This window comes from Aedes aegypti, chromosome 3 (assembly GCF_002204515.2).
Source record: "Aedes aegypti strain LVP_AGWG chromosome 3, AaegL5.0 Primary Assembly, whole genome shotgun sequence".
NCBI classification, from domain to species: Eukaryota; Metazoa; Arthropoda; class Insecta; order Diptera; family Culicidae; genus Aedes; species Aedes aegypti.
In genome coordinates this window covers 290,481,639-290,504,354 of record NC_035109.1, presented here as the reverse complement: position 1 = coordinate 290,504,354, position 22,716 = coordinate 290,481,639, and the positions used below count along the sequence as shown (strand labels likewise).

Here is a 22,716-nt window from a genome sequence, read left to right as displayed (position 1 = left end):
CACTGGTCGAAATCGTGGATCCTGTGAGATTTTCCTGATTTTGTTCTTACATATTCGAATACGTACTGGAAAAGCTAACCAGCAACAAGCTAACTTTTTTGTTTCTCGATATTTTTGCACCATTCTTTCACAAGTGCTCAAAAAACTCTTCTAGTTTTTAAATATGTATGTGTCGATATTGATAATGGGTCATCTGGATCCGAATATTCCAAAATTCCTTGGGGGACCGACGTGTAGCCATAACCTACGTAAATATCTCAGACACCATAATTTTTATCGTATTCGAATATTCACTCCTCGAAATGATACATTAATGCGAGTATGTTGTGAAAAAATGAAGCAATTCGATGTAGCCGTCTTTCAGTAATGGGCATTTATGTTTCTTTTACCACCCTGGACAAATAAAGATCTTAAAAACTCCAAAAAAACCTCATATCGTAATTTTCAGATTTCTCCAATAATACTGAACCGATTTGTATGATTTTTTCAGAGTAGCTCCTTATAACCTAGCATTGTACAGTACACATTTTTTTTTTTTTTTGATAAATTAAACCAAAAACAAAATGGCTGACAAAGACATTTTGTATGGAAAATGTCGGTTCCCCAAGGAACATCGGAATATCTTCAAAACCATATAACCAATGATTAATATTGACACGGCTTCTTGAACTAGAAGAGTTTTTTGAGATCTTGTGAAAAAAATGGTGCAAAAATATCGAGAAACAAAAAAGGTATCGCGATTTGGATATTTGTTTGACGGTAAAAAATGAAGCTGCCGGTAGAGGGGTTCGGGTTAATACAATATTATATAATATTATATAATATGATGTGATATAATATAATATAATATAATATGATCTAATCTAATATAATATAATATAATATATATATAATTAGCACAAACAAAAACATAAAATAAAAGTATATAGAACGGTCTCACCAGTTCAAAAAACGCAAAAAGAAGAATCTTTACATTATAATTTAAGTTTTCGATAATAGTTTCGTAAATTGTTCATTGGTCGAATTTTAGGTTATGCCTAACTTTTAGTTAAAATGTCAGGTCGGGTTCCCTAGAAGTTTTGGATTTGTCCATTTTGTAAGGAAATCTAAGTGTATGGTCTCTATTCATGCAAGATCTGTAATCATACATATAATATAATAATTATGCAAATCTCCATCCGGATTTGCCGCAACCTTTGATCGAGTACTGTTCCCATTAGCCGTACCGTTTCACGTGTGTCGGAAATGACTAAGGAAAAGCACAGGTTACATCAAGGACTTACAGTAGCAGCAGCGCACGTCCTGTCCTACCTATAGTTTGATCGTTGTTTGAAATATCGTACTTCAGTCAACTGGCCAATCGCCGCGCATCGGAAAAATCACGCGTTCTGTCGCGTGAGCCCCACCGATTAACGATCGGCTTTATCTTGCGATCTGCTGTTTACGATTCGGTCGGCCCATCATAACGCTGCTGACTTCGCCTTTGTTTGACAGTAAACACTCGAAATAGCGCTCTGTGTTCTAAGAGCTGATTGATGAAGGCACGGGAAACATGCAGCGAACGCGAGATGTTTGTCTTATCAGACCGTGAACCGGTTCTACGCGATCGTCGATTCTAGTTTTCTATGGAGCCTTTATGGGCACGTATGCCAATACATACAGTATTGGACAAGACATTTGCAACTTTTGCGATTTTCCTTACAAAAGGTCAACTTTAGAGGGCTACATCTTAGTTGTATGTAAACCGATTTCAATGAAATTAGACTTGACGTGAATTTCAATATATATCTTTCAAAATTTCATTCAAATCGGTTCATAAATAATTAATATCCAGCCAACCACAGTTGATCGTTTTCTATGGAAAACCGAAAAAGCGGCAAATGTATTGTTCAATACTGTATGTGTAATGCGGTAGGAAGGAATGGGATTGGTTGATAGTTTTAAAGGTCACATAATGCACTGAACTTTGTGTTCGAGCAGAGTAAAGTAGAGCGCATTAGGTAGCAGCCCGATTGATGACGGTTGGCTGACATGTGCCGGGTTAACAGCGGTCAGGTTCAAGAGCACACAGTAAGCAAAGTGGAATCGAGCCGGCTTTCCGTGAAAATCTCGAAAAGATCGTGTCATGAGGCGTCTGAGCCGAGTGATAGTAAGAAAGTTGATAAGCGCGAATAGGAAAATTCTGTGATTTCGTGGTTATCACTTCACCAATGCCTGAAAGAATAATTGAAAAATCGACTTAAGAATTCCTGTGGTTTCCTAAAAACAAAACCTAAATGAATTTCTTAAAAAAAAAACCGGAATGAATTATTTTGGAAGAACTCCTATATAAATCTTTGAAAGATTTCTTGGAGAAACGTCTGAAGAAATCGGTGAGCAAAATGGTAGAAAATATCTGGAGGAATAGTCACTGGGAAAATTTTCCGAATAATGAAAAAAAATTGGGAGTAGTAACTCTAAAGCGCAATATCTATGCAATTCTGTAGGGTATTCTTAGGGACAATGGAAATTCGCGGCAAAATTTTTGAAATTTCGCGGGTGATCCAGGCGATAAAACCAAAATTTCGCGGCTTTGTCGCGGTCCCATAGTTTTGACCATATTCCACATGAAAATGCATGTTTACAGTGAAAATATTATTTATATGTAAATTCAACGTCATGTCATCACAACTTTTTTTCATTTTTCAAGTTTAGATGAAAAGTTTAATATTATATTGTCAATGCAAAATTTAAAACACAACAAGAAATCCATCCAACTTGAAACTAAACGATCAGAACATTTCTGATGGAACCTCGAATTAAAAAAAAAATACCCATTTTCATAAGCAAACATCCTAAATTTACTGGGATTGTCATATAAATTCTCTAAATTTAACAAATTTCGCGGCGAAGGCCAAATTTCGCGGATTTATCGGCTCCCGCGAAGAAAGAAAAAGAATCCAGAGGTTTACTGAGGGTCGTGGGTTCGAATCCCACCGGTCGAGGATCTTTTCGGGTTGGAAATTTTCTCGACTTCCCAGGGCATAGAGTATCTTCGCACCTGCCACACGATATACGCATGCAAAAATGGTCATTGGCATAGTAAGCTCTCAATTAATAACTGTGGAAGTGCTCATAAGAACACCAAGCTGAGAAGCAGGCTCTGTCCCAGTGGGGACGGTAACGCCAGAAAAGAAGAAGAAGGTTTGTCAAAGAAATTCCGACAAAAATTGAACGATTAATTTTTGGAAAAAAGTTTGTCGGAATTTGTAAGAGAAAATCTAGTGAAACTCTGAGAGTTTTTCAAGGACTTCCTGTAAAATGTTTAGCAGTAATCATGTGTAGTGTAATACGTTGTAAAATCTGCATCAAGAAATTTTCATAAAAACTTGAACAACCCACTCAACCCACAAAAATTATTGCCTCGTAAAAAATTACAGCCTCCGATGATTTTTTGTCGCCAACTGTGAAAATTTACCGTACTTCGTTAATTTACATTACCGAACTGTTCAGCTGTTGCGATTTTACCGGAATCCGTACGAATACGAAAAATGACAACTTGGACAAAGAAAGCTTTCATTTAATAACTGTGGAAGTGCTCATTGAACACTTAGCCGAGAAGCAGGCTCTGTTCCAATGAGGACGTAAATTCCAAGAATTTGCGATAGTCATTTGAAATTTCTTTCGAATTAAAACGATATCAGTCCAATTAACCCATCTCTACGTTTCCCTATCTCTTTCCAGCGATGCCATGGTTTGGCATGGACATCGGCGGCACCCTAACGAAGTTGGTCTACTTCGAGCCGAAAGACATCACACCGGGCGAGCTGGACCAGGAGGCGAAAATCCTGCGCAACATCCGGCGGTACCTGACGAAACACTCGGCCTACGGTCGGACCGGCCACCGGGACATCCACCTGCAGATGGATGACGTGGAGATACGGGGCCGGCGGGGGTCACTGCATTTCATTCGGTTTCCCACGGCCGAGATGGACAAATTCCTGGCGCTGGCCAAGAAGAAAGGCATGGCTCAGCTGGTGACGACGGTTTGCGCGACGGGAGGCGGAGCGTTCAAATTTGAGGACAACTTCAAGGAGGAGGTCAACATGAAGCTGGCCAAATTCGACGAACTGGACGCCCTGATCAAGGGAATCCTGTTCACCGAGACGCACAATCCGTGTGAGTGCTACTACTGGGAGGATGCTAGTGATATTAGGTAAGGCGAAGCTCCCCGGGAGCCGGTGACTTATCGCTCCCCTTGTCCAATGAACTTTTCTGCTACTATTTCCAGTGTAAGTTCAAAGAAGAAGTTCGACTTCAGTCAGCCCTATCCGTTCATCCTGGTGAATGTCGGATCGGGTGTGTCGGTGCTAGCGGTCCGTGGACCGGACAATTACAAACGCATTTCCGGTACCAGTTTGGGCGGAGGAACATTCCTGGGGCTGTGCTGCCTGCTGACGGGATGCACAACGTTCGAGGAAGCGATACAGCTGGCCACGAAGGGTGACCACACGAAGGTGGACAAGCTGGTGAAGGACATCTATGGTGGCGACTATGAGCGGTTCGGATTACCGGGAGATCTCGTGGCGGCCAGGTAAGTGTTGCACTGGATGGCGGAGATATTACCCCAATTGCCCCAATATATAATTCTCATTATTCCAGCGAGTCAATGATTGGGGACTCAATCATTGAATCGATGGAATAATGAGAATTATATATAGGGGCAATCGGGGTAATATGAGCCACCTAGCATTTGACCTCAAATGCAGTGTTTGAATGTCTAGTGTCATTATGATCTGCAAGAAAATGCTTCACAAAGCCATCCCACTAAAAACAGTAAGAATTTTCGTTTCAACACTCAAGATATTCACAAAAATGTAGACAACTTGAAGGGGAGGAGTTGTTACTAACTACCTGCTACAATATTGGCATACAAGTTTGCTTGGGTAGATCCATTCGAAATTAAAAGATTCGAACGGCTACCCGACGGAAGAAAATTAGCTTGTGAATGAGCATGATTTTTTTTTATTTAGGAGGTTTTAAACCTGCATAGGTTCATTCACCTCTCTTTTAATTAAGATTTGATCTAGTTTACATTCTTTAACAAATTTCAATAGTTTATTTCATTTTTCTTGTTATTGTTTAGCACGATTTGAATATTATTACTTAGTCCTATTTTTTTCTGATGTGATCGTATTTTCTACAATTAAGAAGAATGTGTGCTACTGTAATCTCATCGTTACATACTTCACAAATAGGAGGATTTTGCTTATCAAAAAGATGTTTTTTCGTCATCAAAGTATGACCAATTTGAAGCAGAGTTAAAAAAAACGTTGTTCGCGTCTGTCCGATCTGTCTATCCATTTGTCTATCGAAGGTTTGCAGCTCTTTAGGAAGGTCGTTCTGTGAGAATCCCACGTGTTCTGAAAGCTCTCGTACACCAAAGTTTTGATCCATGTTTTGACATCAAATGAGGAAACGGTCATGTTGAATATCCTAGCAGATCGCCCTCGTTCAGCAGCTCGGTCTGCTTCTTCATTTTCTGTGATTCCGGAGTGGCCCGGGATCCAGCAAACGGTGTTGTTTTTTTGTAGACCAATATTTCCAAATTCTTGCACAAAAGGTTGGTTGGATTCGCCTTTATCGATTGCAGCGGTACAACTAGCGGAATCAGTCAGAATAACCGTTGGAGATCTTGAAGCATATCGTTCAGCTGCTACCAGAGCGGCGGCTTCTGCAGAGTAAACAGAACATTGTGGGTGCAAACTTCTTTCGATTAATAGTTTAGGTCCAACCACTCCGATACCAACACCATTTTCAGTTTTCGATCCATCAGTAAAAATTTTCACATGATTGGAGTATTTCTTTTCAAGATGCTCCTTCACGATGATCCTTTCTATACTGGTATTGTTGCCTTTCTTGAAGATGATCTTAATGGACCAGTCTACTTTTACCTGAGCAGTGTTGTGAAAAACTCAATTTCTCACAACTCACGCTTGAGATTTTTCATGCGTAAGTTGTCAATCACGCAACTCAGCAGTCAAAAAATCATGGATGAGTTGGCTCACCTTTTTGATTCATTGGGCCGTATGAATAAAATGTAGTAAAGTTGAGTTTACTACATTCTCGGTAGTAAACGCTATATGTGGAACACGAGTGGAACATGTTTGTGTCATTTTCCTTTCTACACCTTTCGAACATACTACAAACAACGCATTGCTATGAATAAAGGTAGCATTTACTACAAAGCTACTGGTAGTTAGCTTCAGACGATATGAGTTTTGATGTATCGGAAGGAATTTTGAGTTTTGCAAAGGAATTCTGAGGTTACGAAAACTTTCGCTCCGCCAATTCTGAGATTCCGGTAAGATTACCGGCAGTAGCAATTTGTAATATCCGTGTGAATTCTGGCATTACGATAATTATGTTATTTTCTAGGAATCTTAGGATGTCGATAGGAATTCAGATATTGATAAAGTAATACAATGGGAATGGGATTCCGAATATTAATCTCTTGGAATTCTGTGGGTATCTTTGAGACGGTATTTCTGTAAGAATCTATGAGATTGCGGTGGGATTCCTGCGAATTATTGTGTGAATATTTGTAATTCCGAAAATCAATCTTTGTAATTATTGTAAAAACCTTTAAGATTCCGTTGATCTCCAGTTCCGTTGGAATTTCAAAGTAAAGCTTTAATATAAACGTTTTGAATGTCGGTAAATATTTTATAGATTTCAATGGGATTTTTTGTGGAATCGTTAAGAATTTTAATAATTTCAAAGGGAACCCTGGTGTTTTAGGGGAGATCCTCATTGAATTCTAACGACTACCAATGGAATCACTACAATTCTCATAAAAATCTCTACATTCTAAGTTCTAGACATTCCAAGGATACTATCAGAAACCCCACCAAAATAACGAGAATATCACAGAAAAACTTAGAAGAAAACACTGTTAAGAAAACACACGGGGAGCATCACAATTCTACCGCAATTTCACCACAATCTCAGTACTGGTGCTAGAAAATATGTGGTTCCAAATTTGATAGCTGTAATCTCAAGATCTCTTCATAAATGTTAAGCTAGTATTTAAAAAATCATCGGCGTTGGCGAAGGCCGAAATATCAAAACTCATATCGTTTTCTCATGATTTTTACTCAAAAGTAAATTATTCCATTCAATTCTGCAATTTCAAAGCATGTGTAGCAACCTCTGAAGCTAACTGCCAGTAGCTTTGTAGTAAATGCTACCTTTATTCATAGCAATGCGTTGTTAGTAGTATGTTCGAAAGGTGTAGAAAGGAAAATGACACAAACATGTTCCACTCGTGTTCCACATATAGCGTTTACTACTACCGAGAATGTAGTAAACTCAACTTTACTACATTTTATTCATACGGCCCATTGTCTCGTATTTTCACAGTTTACTCAAACACGGCATTAATTTCTTGTTAGTCTGGTAAAATTATAGTAATCCTTTCTAACGTAAACAACAACATTTGGGTTTCACGAGTTTTTGCCGGGTTTTTCGACTGAATTAATTTTTACGGTTTGAGTTGATTGAGTTGATTTTGCATCAAAATCCCAAGCGTGAGATTTGCGAAACATATCTCTAATGAGTTTGCTCTCACGGGAGAGCGTATTTATTGAGATTTGAGTGTGAGTCTATCAACACTGTACCTGAGGGCAGTTCCATGGACGGCGGCCAACACATTGAATCATAGTGATATCAGGAATAACACCCAGTGTTGCCACATTTTTATCAGTACCGAAGGCTCAAAAATCTTTCTTATTTGTACCAGATATTCTGAAAATCTGTCCTTAAAATCCGTACCACACCCATATTGTCAAAAACATATTATTCTTAAAATGCTAATTATTTTGGAAATTAAACATAGTTTTGTTGAAATAATTTCACTTATTATATAATTATTATTAAAGTCTATGGAAATAGTATCTTACAATAATAGTTTTCCGGAAATTAGTTCCGAATACCACGCATCTTGTCACATAAATCGTCAATTCCAAAATTCTGTACCAATCTGTACTTTTTCGGGAAAATCTGTAATCTGTACCGTACAGAATCTGTACCAAAAACTATCAAAAAATCTGTACCTTTCCAGATAAATCTGTACTTGTGGCAACACTGATAACACCTCCTGTAGTTTCGCGGAGCGCAATATCAACTGTATTGCGAGGATGAGGATAGTCGTTATCGTTTTTTCCACCAATCGGCAGTACTTACGGATTAGTATTTCGATTACCCGTAGCTCTAGTGGCAGTTCCCCAGCTTCAACAGCAAGGCAATAGGTCAGAGAAGATTTGAGTGCCCTCGATGATGTTCTTAGCAGTTGGTTGAAGATAGGCTGCAGAGAACTGGTTAGTTCTGTTCCGAAAAGTTCGATGCCGTATAACATTTTTGACAAACAAACTGCATTGCAGATTTTCCCAAGGTTGATCGATTTGCTTTCGGTGCCAAAGCTCTAATGAAGTTGATCCGACTGTGAAGTGCTTCTTTTGTCTTGCCGCTATGGGTGGAAAACTTACTTTTCCGGTTTATCCATACCCCGAGAACGCGCGCAGTTTTAACTTCTGGGATTGCTTCGCCATCGATAACAATTGCTGATCTTACCCGCGCTTTTCTGTGTCTTTTTCTCTGACATACGTGTAAGACGCAAGACTTAAAAGCTGATAGACGGAATCTGACTTTTTTAGCCCAGTCGTTAACTGCACTAACTGCAGTCAGAAGTTTTCGTCGTGTTTGGATGCTGCTACCAATAAAATGTCATCGGCGTACACCAAGATCCGAACATCTTTGGAAACTACTTCAAACACCGTGCTGTCATACGATAACCGACATGAACACGATCGAGTTGGTTGAGTACCTTAAGGATGCCATTCACCGCTCATTTTACAGCATTTCAACACATTAAATTCTGTCAAAAATCGGTTTTTCGATATTTTTCGCAACTTTTTCCGCTAGACGCAAGATAAAACATTTGTTTTTTTTTGTAGGAAAAAGTTGAAATGTGAACAACGTATAATGGTACCGAATAACACGTATGCCAATGATACATGTGTAGGGCGCCATTCACCGCTCATCATAAGTATGAGGCTCTATATACACAACTAGTTGGAATTAATTTACTTTCATGAGCTGGTTGTTATCTTTGTACTATAATACAACAACATGTTAAAGCGTGGCAGCTAAGAAGCATTTTTCGATCTGCCATAATAAAATCATTTTTCAACTCATGTTTACCGCCTTAAACAGCCTAAAGTTATTTTTTAATAATAATAAGTATATAATATTAAATCATATGAATTTCATTCTGATGTAATGCATTCTGGTATACTAATACATGTTGATGACTTTTATTGCTAAAATTTGTTCAGATTTTTCAAAATAATTCAATGAGCGGTGAATGGAGCTGAGCGGTGAATGGCGTCCTTACGGTATATGTGGTCGCCAGGCTTGGTCATATGCCTTCCGGATGTCCAATAGAGCGAATACAAGATGAGTCTCTTTTCTTTTGGCCTCTTCGATGATTTCGTTCAACTCAGCAAAATATGACGAAGTTCCTCTGCCGGCTCGGAACGCATGCTGCCTCGGATGGAGAAATTTGCTGTTTTCGAGGAAAGTTGTCACACGATGATTCACCATGCGCTCGTATATCTTTCCAATGCAACTCAGTAGAATGATTGGACGATAATTTTCTACAGAATTTGGTTGAACACCAGGTTTGGGGATTGGTACAACAATCCCTTCTCTTCTTAGAGAAGGAAACTTGCCTTGAGCCCAGACGCAGTTGAAGCTTCGTAGCATTGCCACTTTTCCGGAGATGGGTAGATGGCGAATCATGGGATAACCAACGTTATCGTTACCTGTTGAAAATCTTCTGGTTCCATCGATTGCTCGTAGAAGCTCTTGCAGGGTGTCTACTACCTGGAAAAACCTGGAAAACCTGGAATTATCAGGGAATTTTATGCAACCTGGAAAAAACCTGGAATTCTCAGGGAATTTCGATCACAATCAGGGACATTATTTTGAGACAGTAATTTATGCTAGAATGTGTTCACGACAAAGGATTTTAGCGTCAAAATTCAGAGCAAGAAAGTTCTCTTCAATTGAAAAAAATTCGGCTGCGCCGCTATTTGAGTAATGCATTAACATATCTAGGGCCTGTAGCAGGTTTCTTTTTAGAGAATTGGTCTTTATTTTTATGCAAGTCTCTGAAAAGCCTATTTTTGATGAAAGCTCTCAAGTCTATTTTAACCAAAATGGTTTCCAAGGTTTTTTTCTCCTAACCTTGATTGCAGATAATTATGTTGCAAAATGTCTTCTCATATTTCTCAATAACAGCTTCAGGAATTATCCTAGTGGTCCTCCGGGAATTTAATCCACAGTACTATCAGGAACTAATACTGGATCCTCTTCAGAAATTCTTCAAAAAATTTCTCTACCAATTCTTTCAGTAATTTTTCAAAGATGCTTTAAGGAATTTTTCCAGAATTTGCTTCAGGAAATACTTGAGCACTTCAACATTACTACCTTTAGTAATTTTCTCAGGGATTACTTTGAATAATTTTCCAAAGACTATCCTAGGGTCTAGATATTTTTTCACTAACCTTCCAACCGAATTTCTCTATTCGTCAGTCGTCACTCTAATAGACTTACCAAAGATTTTTTTTCCAAGGGAATCCGCAAAGGTTAATTCCAAAGTTTTTAGTAAAATTCGTTCAGGATTTTTTTTTTTCGAGAAACGCGACAAGAATTTCTACGCTATTTCATTTACGGTTATTCCAAAGAATTGCTTCGAAAATTCCTCGAGGGATTATCAAGATTATTTCAAGTAATTCCTTAAATTCAACCTTTTTTCATTATTGAGTTAGATTTTTTCTAGAAATTTCTCCAGCATTCCATCCAAGGATTACTGGTTTTTTTTTCCAAACATTTTTCAATTATTTATTAAAAAACTACAATCGAGTATTCAAAACATCATTTAAGGTTCTACACCAGTTAATACTTCAGCAATTTTTCAAAGATATCCTCCGATTATTCCTACACATTTTTTTATGGATTTCATCTTATGTTTTTCCAGGATTTTCTTCGCAAAATCTTGCGGGATAATATCCAGAGATTGAATTGATTGTTTATCCTTTTTTTAATTATACTAGCAATAATCTAGACAATTTTGTAAGATTTCCACAAGAGTATGTTAATCCTGAAATCCTTATTCATTAAAAATGACTTTGTACTATAATACAACAACATATTAAAGCGTGGCAGCTAAGAAGCATTTTTCGATCTGCCATAATAAAATCATTTTTCAACTCATGTTTACCGCATTAAACAGCCTAAAGTTATTTTTAATAATAGTAGGTATATAATATTAAATCATATGAATTTCATTCTGATATAATCCATTCTGGTATACTAATACATGTTGATGACTTTTATTGCTAAAATTTGTTCAGATTTTTCAAAATAATTCAATGAGCGGTGAATGGAGCTGAGCGGTGAATGGAGCTGAGCGGTGAATGGCGTCCTTACGGTATATGTGGTCGCCAGGCTTGGTCATATGCCTTCCGGATGTCCAATAGAGCGAATTCAAGATGAGTCTCTGTTCGTTTGGCCTCTTCGATGATTTCGTTCAACTCAGCAAAATATGACGAAGTTCCTCTGCCGGCTCGGAACGCATGCTGCCTCGGATGGAGAAACTTGTTTTTTTCGAGGAAAGTTGTCAGACGATGATTCACCATGCGCTCGTATATATTTCCAATGCAACTCAGCAGAGTGATTGGACGATAATTTTCTACAGAATTTGGTTGAACACCAGGTTTGGGGATTGGTACAACAATCCCTTCTCTCCTTAGAGAAGGAAACTTGCCTTGAGCCCAGACGCGGTTGAAGCTTCGTAGCATTGCCACTTTTCCGGAGATGGGTAGATAGCGAATCATGGGATAACCAACGTTATCGTTACCTGTTGAAAATCCTCTGGTTCCATCGATTGCTCGTAGAAGCTCTTGGTAACTGAAGTCATTGTCCAATGGATTTTTCTCTGGGGAAAGCAATGGTACACGCCTGCTTACTGATTCCAGTACTTCCTCGTGACTATCGCTCGTTGAAGTTTTTTTGAAGTAATTAGCAAAGTATTCGGCAATGATTGCTGGATCCTGCTTGTAATTATCATCAATGTGAGTCCTTTAAACGTTTATCTTCTTTTTCCACATAGCTTGTTAAAATTACTTCAAATAATGTCAGCCGGGGTGAGTGGATTAAAGGAGCTTAAAGTTAAAGGATTAAAGTTTCCCATGCCTCTTTCTTTGCCAGTTTCACCGTTTCCCTAGCAATACTACGAGCTTTTTGAAATTCTACTCATGCTTCGTCTCTCATTGGATCAGTTTCATTAAAACGTTTCAGTTTTCTTAGGGGCTATCCATTAATTACGTAAGGGTTTATGGGGGGAGGGGGGGTTTGAGATTTCTTACGCGCCATACAATTTATTTTTAATTTTCATACAAAAATTCTTACCATGGGGGGAGGGGGGGTTGAAAAACCCCGAAAATTGTCTTACGTAATTAATGGACCGCCCCTTAGTGCTTTTCGCCTCTTTAGCTCTGCTCTTTTGGGTGGTTGACCTGTTGTTCATGGAATGCTTGATTTAGCGGAGCTAAGGATCATTTCAGTAACTTCTTCAATTGAAAGATCCAAGTTGGGCCCGTTACGCAGACAATTTTTAACGTTTTCTTCGTATTGTGGCCAGTTGACGTTTTTATATAGCCAACGTTTCCGGAGTTTTGTACAGGTTATGCTTTCTTCAGAATGGACATGGATTGAGAAATGATCATTACCGTGTGTGTCATGCCACATCGACCAATATAGATTTCTCGCTAGACTTTTAGAGGCTACGGTTAGATCTATGCAAGTTGTGCTACCATGCAATGAGCTGATAAACGTTGGCTCTCCATTATTGAGTACTATGAGGTCATTATCTACGAATCACGTAAGAAGGAGCATACCTTTTCGCTTTGATTTGTTGCTGCCCCATGCTTCATGGGCTGCCCTGAAATCGCCACCAATGAGTAACGGCGGTTCTAGGTTGTTTTTGATGTGTTCTAAAGTTTCTATGATGTCCATATCCGGGCAATTGGGAGGAGCGTATACGGATACCACGGTAGTGTTGAATGGACTATGCAGTCGTGCGGCGGAGACCGGGATTGAGGTGTCTACCTCCGTGAAGTGATGTGGAACCTCATTCAAGATTCCTAAACCAGCTGCACCAGCGCCTTGACTGTAATGACGATTAGCAAGGTTCCATGTGTACTGTGTCTGGAGGGTGTTGCCAGCAGTCTTCAAAATTGCCTTTGCATTGCGTTGCTTTGATTCATAAAACAAGGAGAAAGAGAATGCACGATCCTTCCTTTCCAATCCAACAAGGCTTTGATTTGCTCCAATCATTTTGCTGAAAATACTGCATCATTTATCTGAATCATTTGTGGCCCCTCGACTAAGCGGGCTACGCTGCAGGAGGGTAACAAACATTGGTGGTAGGCCTAGCAACCAACAATGTTTTTTTTTTTTCATTGCGAGTCTCAAAGTGCGTGTTAGTACCCAGTTAAGAAATACAATTCCCCTGCTTCTCTAAACAGTGAAAGATCTTGTGTAAATAAAGTGATTCTCCTGAAGCTGTTGTTTAGTATCAATTGATTTGTCCAAGTGTCTTAAGATGTTAATATAATCTTTTTTATTACAGCCACAATCCGTTTCAAATGTATTTCCTGAAGAAAATAATGTGATGTATTATCAATATGAGTTTTTACGACATTGGCGTTATGCTCGAAGAAAAACACCAACTCTGTAACGATGTTGGTTTTATGGATCGTTTGAAATTTGCATGAGATTTATGGAACGGATCCTGATCATTGACACGTCATTATTAATTACTTAACAATATGTTGTCTCATGTTTAATCAAAAATAAAACTGTTTGTATTGCCTGGAAAAGTTCTACCATATCAAAAACGCGCCTTTGTTCTCACCTTATTTGCTTTGGCGTGGGGTCCAGTCTTATTAAATCAGAGGAAACCCAGCGATTCACTATTTTTCGACGTTTTGGCTTCTTGAATACTGTACGGGAATGGAACAAAACATCGATTCTTTAGCGTGAAATTTCAAATTTATTTTTTCAAAGCACAGCAAATAAAATTATTAACATGAGTATGAGCAAGAGCATTATTGACTGCCCGCAGTTGACCAAAGCAAATAAAATAATTAACAGTGGATAAACCAAGCTATATTCTTACTCTAAATTAAGCAAACAAATCACATTAATTAAATTAAAAAAGCACCATTTTTTGACATTTCAATTGCCTAATGTCAATAGGAAATATGTTTCGGAGTTATGTAATGATAAGCTAGTGCCAGCAGAATGATGATAAGCAGTGCCAGCAGAATACTGGCGACATAAATGGACTCAACTAGCGAAAATATAACTAACATTTTACATCAAACTATTTTTTCCTAGATAAGGTTAATCTTGAAACGAGTTCTATTAAATACTCAGATCAATAATAAGTTTACATTCATGGTAAGTATATTAGACTACAACACTTTTATTCATTTACTATACTGCCTTGAGACAAATTTCCCAACGGGAGAGCCAAGAAGTTCACAAAGCTCTCTGAAAACCACATTTTTGCACGGGGTTGTTTTTTATGCATACCGAGGTTTAGGGGATGCAGTTTGCGTTGAAATGATTCAAATCAATGATGTATTATTTTTGATCAAGTGAGCACAGGAGCAATTGAATTGAAAAAGCGCGAATCCCACGCGAAGCAATGATATTTTCAAAGCATGCTTTTCAAAATATCTGTGCAGCAATGATGATCTTCGAAGACTGGTTGCCAGAATCTTTAGCAGAGTTGCTCGATTTCACTATCAATGCTTTAAATTTGCTGATTTGTACAGGCCGACTGCGATACAAATCGGATCATTCCATATCACATCAACATCATGCTGTCTATTCCATCACCAGTGCATTGATGGCGATAGACTATGGATATCACTGATGGGTTAAGTTTAGCTTTAAATTAAGCACATAAAATGGCAATTTACCAGTAAGATATTTTCGACAGTGTTGCAGATAAATTGAAACTATGTGTTGGTCACTGAAAAACATTAATAGCATGGATAATGACCACGTGATCACTCATTCTGCAGTGATTTTGATCTAGAGTGCGATGTCGCATCACTGCTGTTGGTTGTCAAATCAAAGTGATATTGATAGCTCGCAAGTGATATTGATAGTTTTAGACCATCAGCCATCAGCTGATATGATTGATATTAAGTAACTCTGATCTTTAGACATCATCTCTTGTAAACCAATTGCTATTGGACGATTCTGCGATATTAGGTGGCACAATTCGGGATGATTGGACCAAAGGCCGCGAATATTCCATTGGATGAAAAACATCTTTCTGCTTGCGTCGCCGAGGGTCGAGTTGCTGAGAGAGTTCTCATCGTTTTTTGAATTTTCGTCATGATGAATTGTAGCCGCTTGTAGCCCTAGATTGTTGGAAAGACCAATGGAGTTTGACTGCTGACTTTGAGATATAAAAGTTTGAATACTTGCCCGAGATGATAAAGGGGCCACGCCGACTGCCGCCAGAGGCTCTTCGGACAAAACCGCAACATCCCTGGTCAGGGTCGACGTGGCAGGCCTCGCGCTTGGCGAATCGTGGTTGAAGATACCGTTGGTGCGATCAATGATGAGGTGTCCTTCCCCAAGCAACCAATAGTTTGGATAAAAGGGCATGTTTTGGCTTAATCAGCTCCCTTTTTAAGTAGTTACCCGAACTATACAGTTTACATAAAGTTCGTTTAAGTTTGATTGTTACCTTCAAGTACAAAAGAAGTTCAGTTCAAACTTGTTCTGAACTCTCAAGTTGTTGATGAGTTCATAAGTTACTTCTCTGAGAATGAAGTTCATTTAATATCCATGGTGTTCTCTTAATCAGCGAAAAAGTTTCACTGAAACTAGTTTTATACCAAAAGTGAAATCTGGAGTTCACTGCTTAAGTACAATCCGAACTATTGGTTGCTTGGGTCTGCATTGCTATTAGAGGACAGCGCTCGAAAATGGCACAGCCGGTCGTAAGCTGAGACGAGACTCGCGAAGACGGTCTTCTTTTTCTGTGATTGCTGAGTTTTTTTTCTTATTCCACTTTGTGTTTATACCAATTATGCGCATGCTGTTCAAACTCTCACATGAACCTCTCAGCAAAAAAAATGATTCAGTTTGCATCACATTGAATCATAAATAGCCGTTTGAGTGAAATTTCATGCCAGCAAACGTAGCAGACATTAGAAATAATCAATCTTCTGCTTAGATTTATCAGTAACTTTGGAAAAAACCTGCTCCGCCGACTGAGGTTTTTAAAAACAGTTTACTTTGAACACAATACTTTTCACTTTTTCAGCCAGTGGGCTGCATTTGACGTTTCGTGAGAGGGGAATCTGGGCTGCATATGACGTTGATATTTTTCCTCTTCGCGAGTCTTTCTCAGGTCGTATGCTTCAGAATCCCAAAGTGTTTCTTTCGGAAGTAGTGGTCGACATGATTGATAATGTATTATTGCGACCGAGCTAGGAAATCGGCAGTCAACGGGTTGGAGAGAGACGTCCCGGATTGCCTCCTTACCTAGACTCGCTTCCGTGTTTGGAAGTGAGGGGGTACTACACATTCCCCTCCCTCAAATCTCCGTTTTACATTTTCTATTATCTTTTCTCGTCGCGTGTTGTTGAGGAGAATTTCATAATCGTAGTTCATTTGTATGCGAGGGTCGTCTTGCTCAGTTTGGAGTACTGCTAGTACGTTGTCCATATCAGGGTCCGGATTCATTGCAGGGTTCGTATTTTCAGGAGCGTACGAGGGAGAGTTACTAGCGGCCATCATTGTAATCTAGATGCCTTCGTTTTTCACGGTTTCGACCCGGAGGGGAGTTATTGATACGCTTATCACTTCGGCTTCGGTTTCGCAGTTCCATATTGTGAAGCAATCTATTGTTCGTGCTGTGCGAAGAGTCTTTCGCAGGTGTCATTGATAGTTTGTCTTTCCGAGATTTCCTTCCGGTAGTTGCATTTACGCTTGTTCGCGTTCCAGTCATGGCACCACATTTTCAATCTCAATTGTGCCGTTAGGGTGGACCGACAGCGAGGTTTCTTTCAAACTTTTTAATTCTGTTTTAACGGCTTCGAGTTCTTTTCTAAGGTTGGCAATAATCGTGTCCTTTTCGGATTCAACTTGATGCAACCGTTGTTGTAATGCGCTAGCGTACGTATCGCCACATCTATCGCGCAGCTCACGGCAGGCTTCACCGAAAGAGATTCTGTTGTTGGTTTTGTGTTTGATGATTTTCGCTTCTTGTTGATACTTGGGACATTCGCGCGAGTGGATTGGATGATTTGCCTTACAATGCAAACAAAACGCAGGGTTTTGACACTGTTCCCCATCGGAAATATGTACTTCTTGAGAACAGTGTAGGCAGATCGATGCTTCTCTACAGGCTTTTTTAGGGTGTCCGTAAATTCCACAATTGTAACACAGAAGAGGCGATGAATAATACGTACGCATTGGAACCCGTAGTTATCTGAAGTATATGAACTAGGGGAGTACCGCGCCTTTCAGTGACAATACATGCAATGGAGTGTTACGAAGAATTCAATTGACCCATTTCCGAATGCGTCGAACCTTAGTAACCCCCTGAGACTTCAAGTAGTCTAGAATCTTTTCTTCGTCTTCGTCATCGTTTATTGAATCCGGCTCGTAAACCACACCTTCAACTGAATTGAGGGTTGAATTGGGAACGACTTCCACAAGTGTCCCGTCTACCAGATTTTTGATGGTTAGAAGCTTTTCGGCAGTTAGGCGAGAGTTCGTGCGAAGAACGTATTTCATACCTCTACCTTATTTAGAAGCGACAATTTCTCTAGCTTTTTCAGCACCACTCACTTGCTCTACTGACAATCCAATCACAATCGGGCTGGGAAGACGGTGGTTGATTTCCTTTTCTCCTGAATCTAGTTCACGGCGGACTTGCGTTACGAGTACGATCTGGTCTTCTTCTTCTTGGCATTAACGTCCCCACTGGGACAGAGCCTGCTTCTCAGCTTAGTGTTCTTATGAGCACTTCCACAGTTGTTAACTGAGAGCTTTCTTTGCCAAAGTTGCCATTTTTGCATTCGTATATCGTGTGGAAGGTACGATGATACTCTTTGCCCAGGGAAATCAAGGAAATTCCCATTACGAAAGTATTCTAGACCGACCGGGAATCGAACCCAGACACCTTCAGCATGGCTTTGCTTTGTAGCCGCGGACTCTAACCACTCGGCTAAGGAAGGCTCCATTGAGAGTACGATCTAGTATCCTATTTCGTCATTGCTCAGTAGCCAACTAGGAACTAGTGTGCGTATTGTACTTCCTGGAGTGTTATCAAAGAGCAACCCCCCTCCAGATTTCTGGAATTGTTACCATGTCACACGGACATCGAACATAAGTCTTGCAACGTTTTATTTTATTCATGCCATCTTCCTTCCTTGTTAAATGGTTAAATTCCTGGTTAAATGATTATCCCATAATTTCCAGCATTTATCTGAAACTACCTATTACTGAACATTACGTTTCTTTAACTCAACAGCTTCGGACAGATGAACCTCGTCGATCGGCAGGCGAGCGTTTCGAGGGAAGATCTTGCCAATGCCACTCTCGTAACGATAACCAACAATATCGGTTCGATTGCCAGGATGTGCGCCAGCAACGAGAAGATCGATCGGGTAAGACATTCCTGAGTACCATTAGTTCTGCCTATATTGAACAATTTTTTCTAACCTCGTAGGTGGTGTTCGTGGGCAACTTCCTGCGGGTGAATCCCATCTCGATGAAACTGCTCGCGTTTGCCATGGACTACTGGTCCAAGGGTACGCTCAAGGCCCTGTTCCTGGAGCACGAGGGCTATTTTGGTGCTATCGGCTGCTTGCTGCAGTTTAACGGCGAGCTTAACGCGCACGTTGACAACGAAGGCGACCTGCTGACCTAAGCTAACTAAGCTAAGCATGCGTAGAGGTAAGGTTAATGTATGTTGCTCGCGCATTCGTCTTCACACAACAACGCGAAAATACCAAACAAAGACACACAAACAGACACAACATATTCACCAGGATCCAATAGCAAAAAATATATATAAATCTAAAAAAACTTTACACAACTTATATATCCACACCAATAGGACAGCTCGTCGAGAAAAGGGCTAAGAGATAATAGGATAATTGTAAGCGTTTAGTTTAACTGGCATGATAGTGAGAATCAAATAGTAGAACTGTTACAAGGGAAGCTCCGGGCGAAATTTGTCGCAAAAGGTCTACAAAAGTTTCGATTAAGTTTTCCATTTCATTTGTTCGTTTCATTCGGCTTAGTCTAGAACTGTTTTCGGCGTTTGAAATGACTGAAATATTCGTTATATAATTGCATATCTGAGAGAGCGGACGGTTTTTTCTCACGGATTCGATCGTCATAATATATAGATTTTTCCTCGAGGGAAGCGTAGTGAGTTTGAAACAAATAGCACCACTTTTTATGTCGTCGGACGTACTTTTCCAATTCCTTTCGATAGTGTAAGACACATTTTCTTTGCAGTTAAGATAGGTAACAAAAAATGGGCTATTTTAGTTCTTAAAATAGTCTTTAACGTTCTCTGTTATCCCATTATAGAGATAACAGTTAGTTTTCTACGGTGTAGGCAAATTCGTTTAGGTACTCTACCAGTTTATGTTGGTCTTAACAAATGGGTGCAAATATCTTCTGGAGAATAACCTGATAAAGGAAAGAAACTGTTTGCAACAAAATCCCGTTTTTTCAAACTAAAATCTTAACTAAACTTTTTATTGCAGCAATCTGGCAGCTGAAATCGTAGTTCGATCTTTAATACACCAATCCAATCAAATTTACTTAGAAGCATGCTTGCTTGCATGCCTCGCTCACTGTCATTGAAGACATTGTAGATAGAGATTATCTTATTACTGTTATGTTGAAACCGTTTTGGATTCGAAATTTTGGATTCACAAATCGATAGAAATTTCCAATCAGCTGCACACACTTTCTTTTATAGGTATAATATTGTTGAATTTCTCCCATTTTTATGTACGTATGACGAATCAGTGACTTCTATGAAAGTGTTTCCGTAGCAGTTTCGTTTTTTTATTTACACAAACACACACCACACATTTATTGCATTTTCCTCTGTCGTAAGCATAAAACAAAAATTTTAAAAGCGAATATATGGATCTTCAAATTTGGCCAAAGGTTGAGATGGAAGTTTTTATTGTATTATCGTAGAAGATATCACAATCCTTTCTGTTGGTAATAATTCAGTCTTGCAAAACATACTATAAGTCGAAGTATTATCATCATTGTTTATTATTTAGTAACAGTTGTTTACCCAACAAGTTGCAGAATGATGATTTTTACAGCGTGATTCGTACATTTGGAGTTGGATAATTATGACGAGTGCTGTAAAAATCGAGTTTGCTACGAGAATGAGGATTTTTACAGCACGAGTCGTAAATTTATCCTACGAGGCTTGCCGAGGAATATATACTAACGATGTCTGCAAACAAATTCAGTCATATTAGCAGCGACAGAATGTTATACACTGACGGGTCAAAGACAAATGATGCCGCCCCTTAAACTTTGATCCTTTGATCGGTATACGGCTATATTCCATGAATTGGAGCGAGTTGCGTATTTTCCCTTTGATTACGGATAGATATAACCTCAGCTCGATTGAGGCTACCCCAAGCAACCAAAAGTTCAGATAAAAGGACATATTTTGGCTGAAGCAGCTTACTTTTTAAGTAAATAACCGAACTTGAGTTCACATATTTCAGTTGCTTAAATATAATGATATGTACCATGAAGTAGGGAAAAAGTTCGACTCGAAATTGTTCTGAACTTTCTAGTAGTGAATGAATACATGAGTTACTTTTTCGAGAATCAAGTTCTGTCAGCAACCGTTGTGTTCTCTTATTCAGCGATAAAGTTTGATTGGAACTCAAAATCTACTAGAAGTGAACTTTTGAGTTCACTGCTTAAGTAAAATCCGAATTTTTGGTTGTCCAAAGACACCGGTAAAGCACTCCTCGCATTTTTATACCATTACAGGTTGATTTTACTCACTACCCTGCATAATTTCAAAGAATCATACCAAAAACTTCTAGAAAATTATTGCATTCCTTAACCTCGGCCAAACTGCTAGTTTTACGGTTCTCCAAAACTAACATAACACATGACATTTAATTCTAGAATTTTCAAGTAAAAGATCTCGGAATTCAAAGATGGCCGACTAGGGCCCCTACGTTTTCAGGGCACTAAATTAATTTAAAAGCGAATAAACTAGCTTGATCTTCTTGTACAAACTTCCAATAGTAAATCCAGAGACTCCAATGCCTTCAAAATTTTGGTATTTTCTTGGCCTTGGCTCCAAAGCTGTTTCACCTTAAGAAGAAATTGTTATTTTGTTTGTATGTGTTAAAAATGTACACTGTTATGTCTAATGGCGCTTGAACCTGTAAAATAAACTATTAGGTAATAATAGTTTACGCAACTCGTTGCAGAATGATGATTTTTACAGTACGAGTCGTACATTTATCCAACGAGGCTATAAACATCATTAAATTAATCCACTTGAGGGTATTAAAATCATATCGGGATGCATTCGCCAATATATTGAATTACTAAAAATCATTGTGTAATAATTATTTATGCAACTCAAACCAGTTGCGTAATGAAGAAGTTTGAGTTGCGTAATGAAGAAGTTTAAGTTTCAGATATGAAAAAAATAGAAGATTGGATGACAACGAAGACCAACTATGATGTTCCCTTTAAAGTAATTAAACCAAGCCGCTATATTTGGGATTCCGGTGCGCCAAGTTTACGTCCAGGTTGTATTGTATTTTATACCGACGGGTCAAAGATGGGTGACAATATCGGAGCTAGAGTTTTCGGTCCTGGTATCAGCAAGTTAATTGCTATGGGGCGCAGTCCCACTGTGTTCCAAGCTGATACAAGTCATCATTGACTGTACAAATGTTTGTCTCAAAAGAAACAATAGGTTTGCAAAGATCTGTATTTTCTCGGACAGTCAAGCAGCTTTGAATACTCTAAAGGCATTCACATGTAGATCAAAGTTAGTGTGGGAATGCTTTCTTTCTTTGCAGCAATTGGCCAATAGGAACGAAGTTACATTATACTGGGTACCCAGCCATTGTGGAATTGAGGGGAACGAAATCGCCGACAATCTTGCAAGGCAGGGTGCAGCTTCGAGCTTTGTTGGCCCTGAACCGTTCTGTGGTGTTCCTGAGTGCACTCTCAGGATGAAACTGAAAAATTGGAGCATGTCTAGCAAAAGCCCGGGGTATACTGAATCTTAATAAAGGAAAGCTTAGGGTTAGAAGAGGCCTTTTTTCAAATTTTGTTATTACGATAAAACGGTCAAGGAATGATTCCGCTACCGAAATTACTTGAGCTGTACGCTGCTGACAAGGGAAGAGTCATATGCACCTGAAACGTATACTGCCCATAAACGCATAATTGTCCCATGTGAAAAGGAATAATTGAGCAGCACATTTTTCTGTGCGGAAAGGTGACAGCTCCCTTTGATTTGTACGGCAGGCGCTACCGACG

The 22,716-nt window shown here is 39.1% G+C and overlaps 1 protein-coding gene across 13 annotated transcripts in view; it reads left to right on the top strand.

Annotated features, from left to right (window-relative positions):
• Positions 1-20,342, top strand: part of LOC5576251 (pantothenate kinase 3) — a 115,499-nt gene extending 95,157 nt beyond the window's left edge. For 12 of the 13 annotated variants that reach the window (XM_021849846.1, XM_021849838.1, XM_021849845.1 and 9 more), the window contains 4 exons: positions 3,724-4,195; positions 4,271-4,573; positions 18,677-18,812; positions 18,875-20,342. In XM_021849846.1, coding sequence (XP_021705538.1) covers positions 3,724-4,195; positions 4,271-4,573; positions 18,677-18,812; positions 18,875-19,075 — 1,112 coding nt within the window. In that variant the 3' untranslated portion in view covers positions 19,076-20,342. The remainder of the gene's footprint in view (positions 1-3,723; positions 4,196-4,270; positions 4,574-18,676; positions 18,813-18,874) is intronic. The other variant, XM_021849844.1, reaches the window with a different exon arrangement.
• Positions 20,343-22,716: the final 2,374 nt, after the last annotated feature.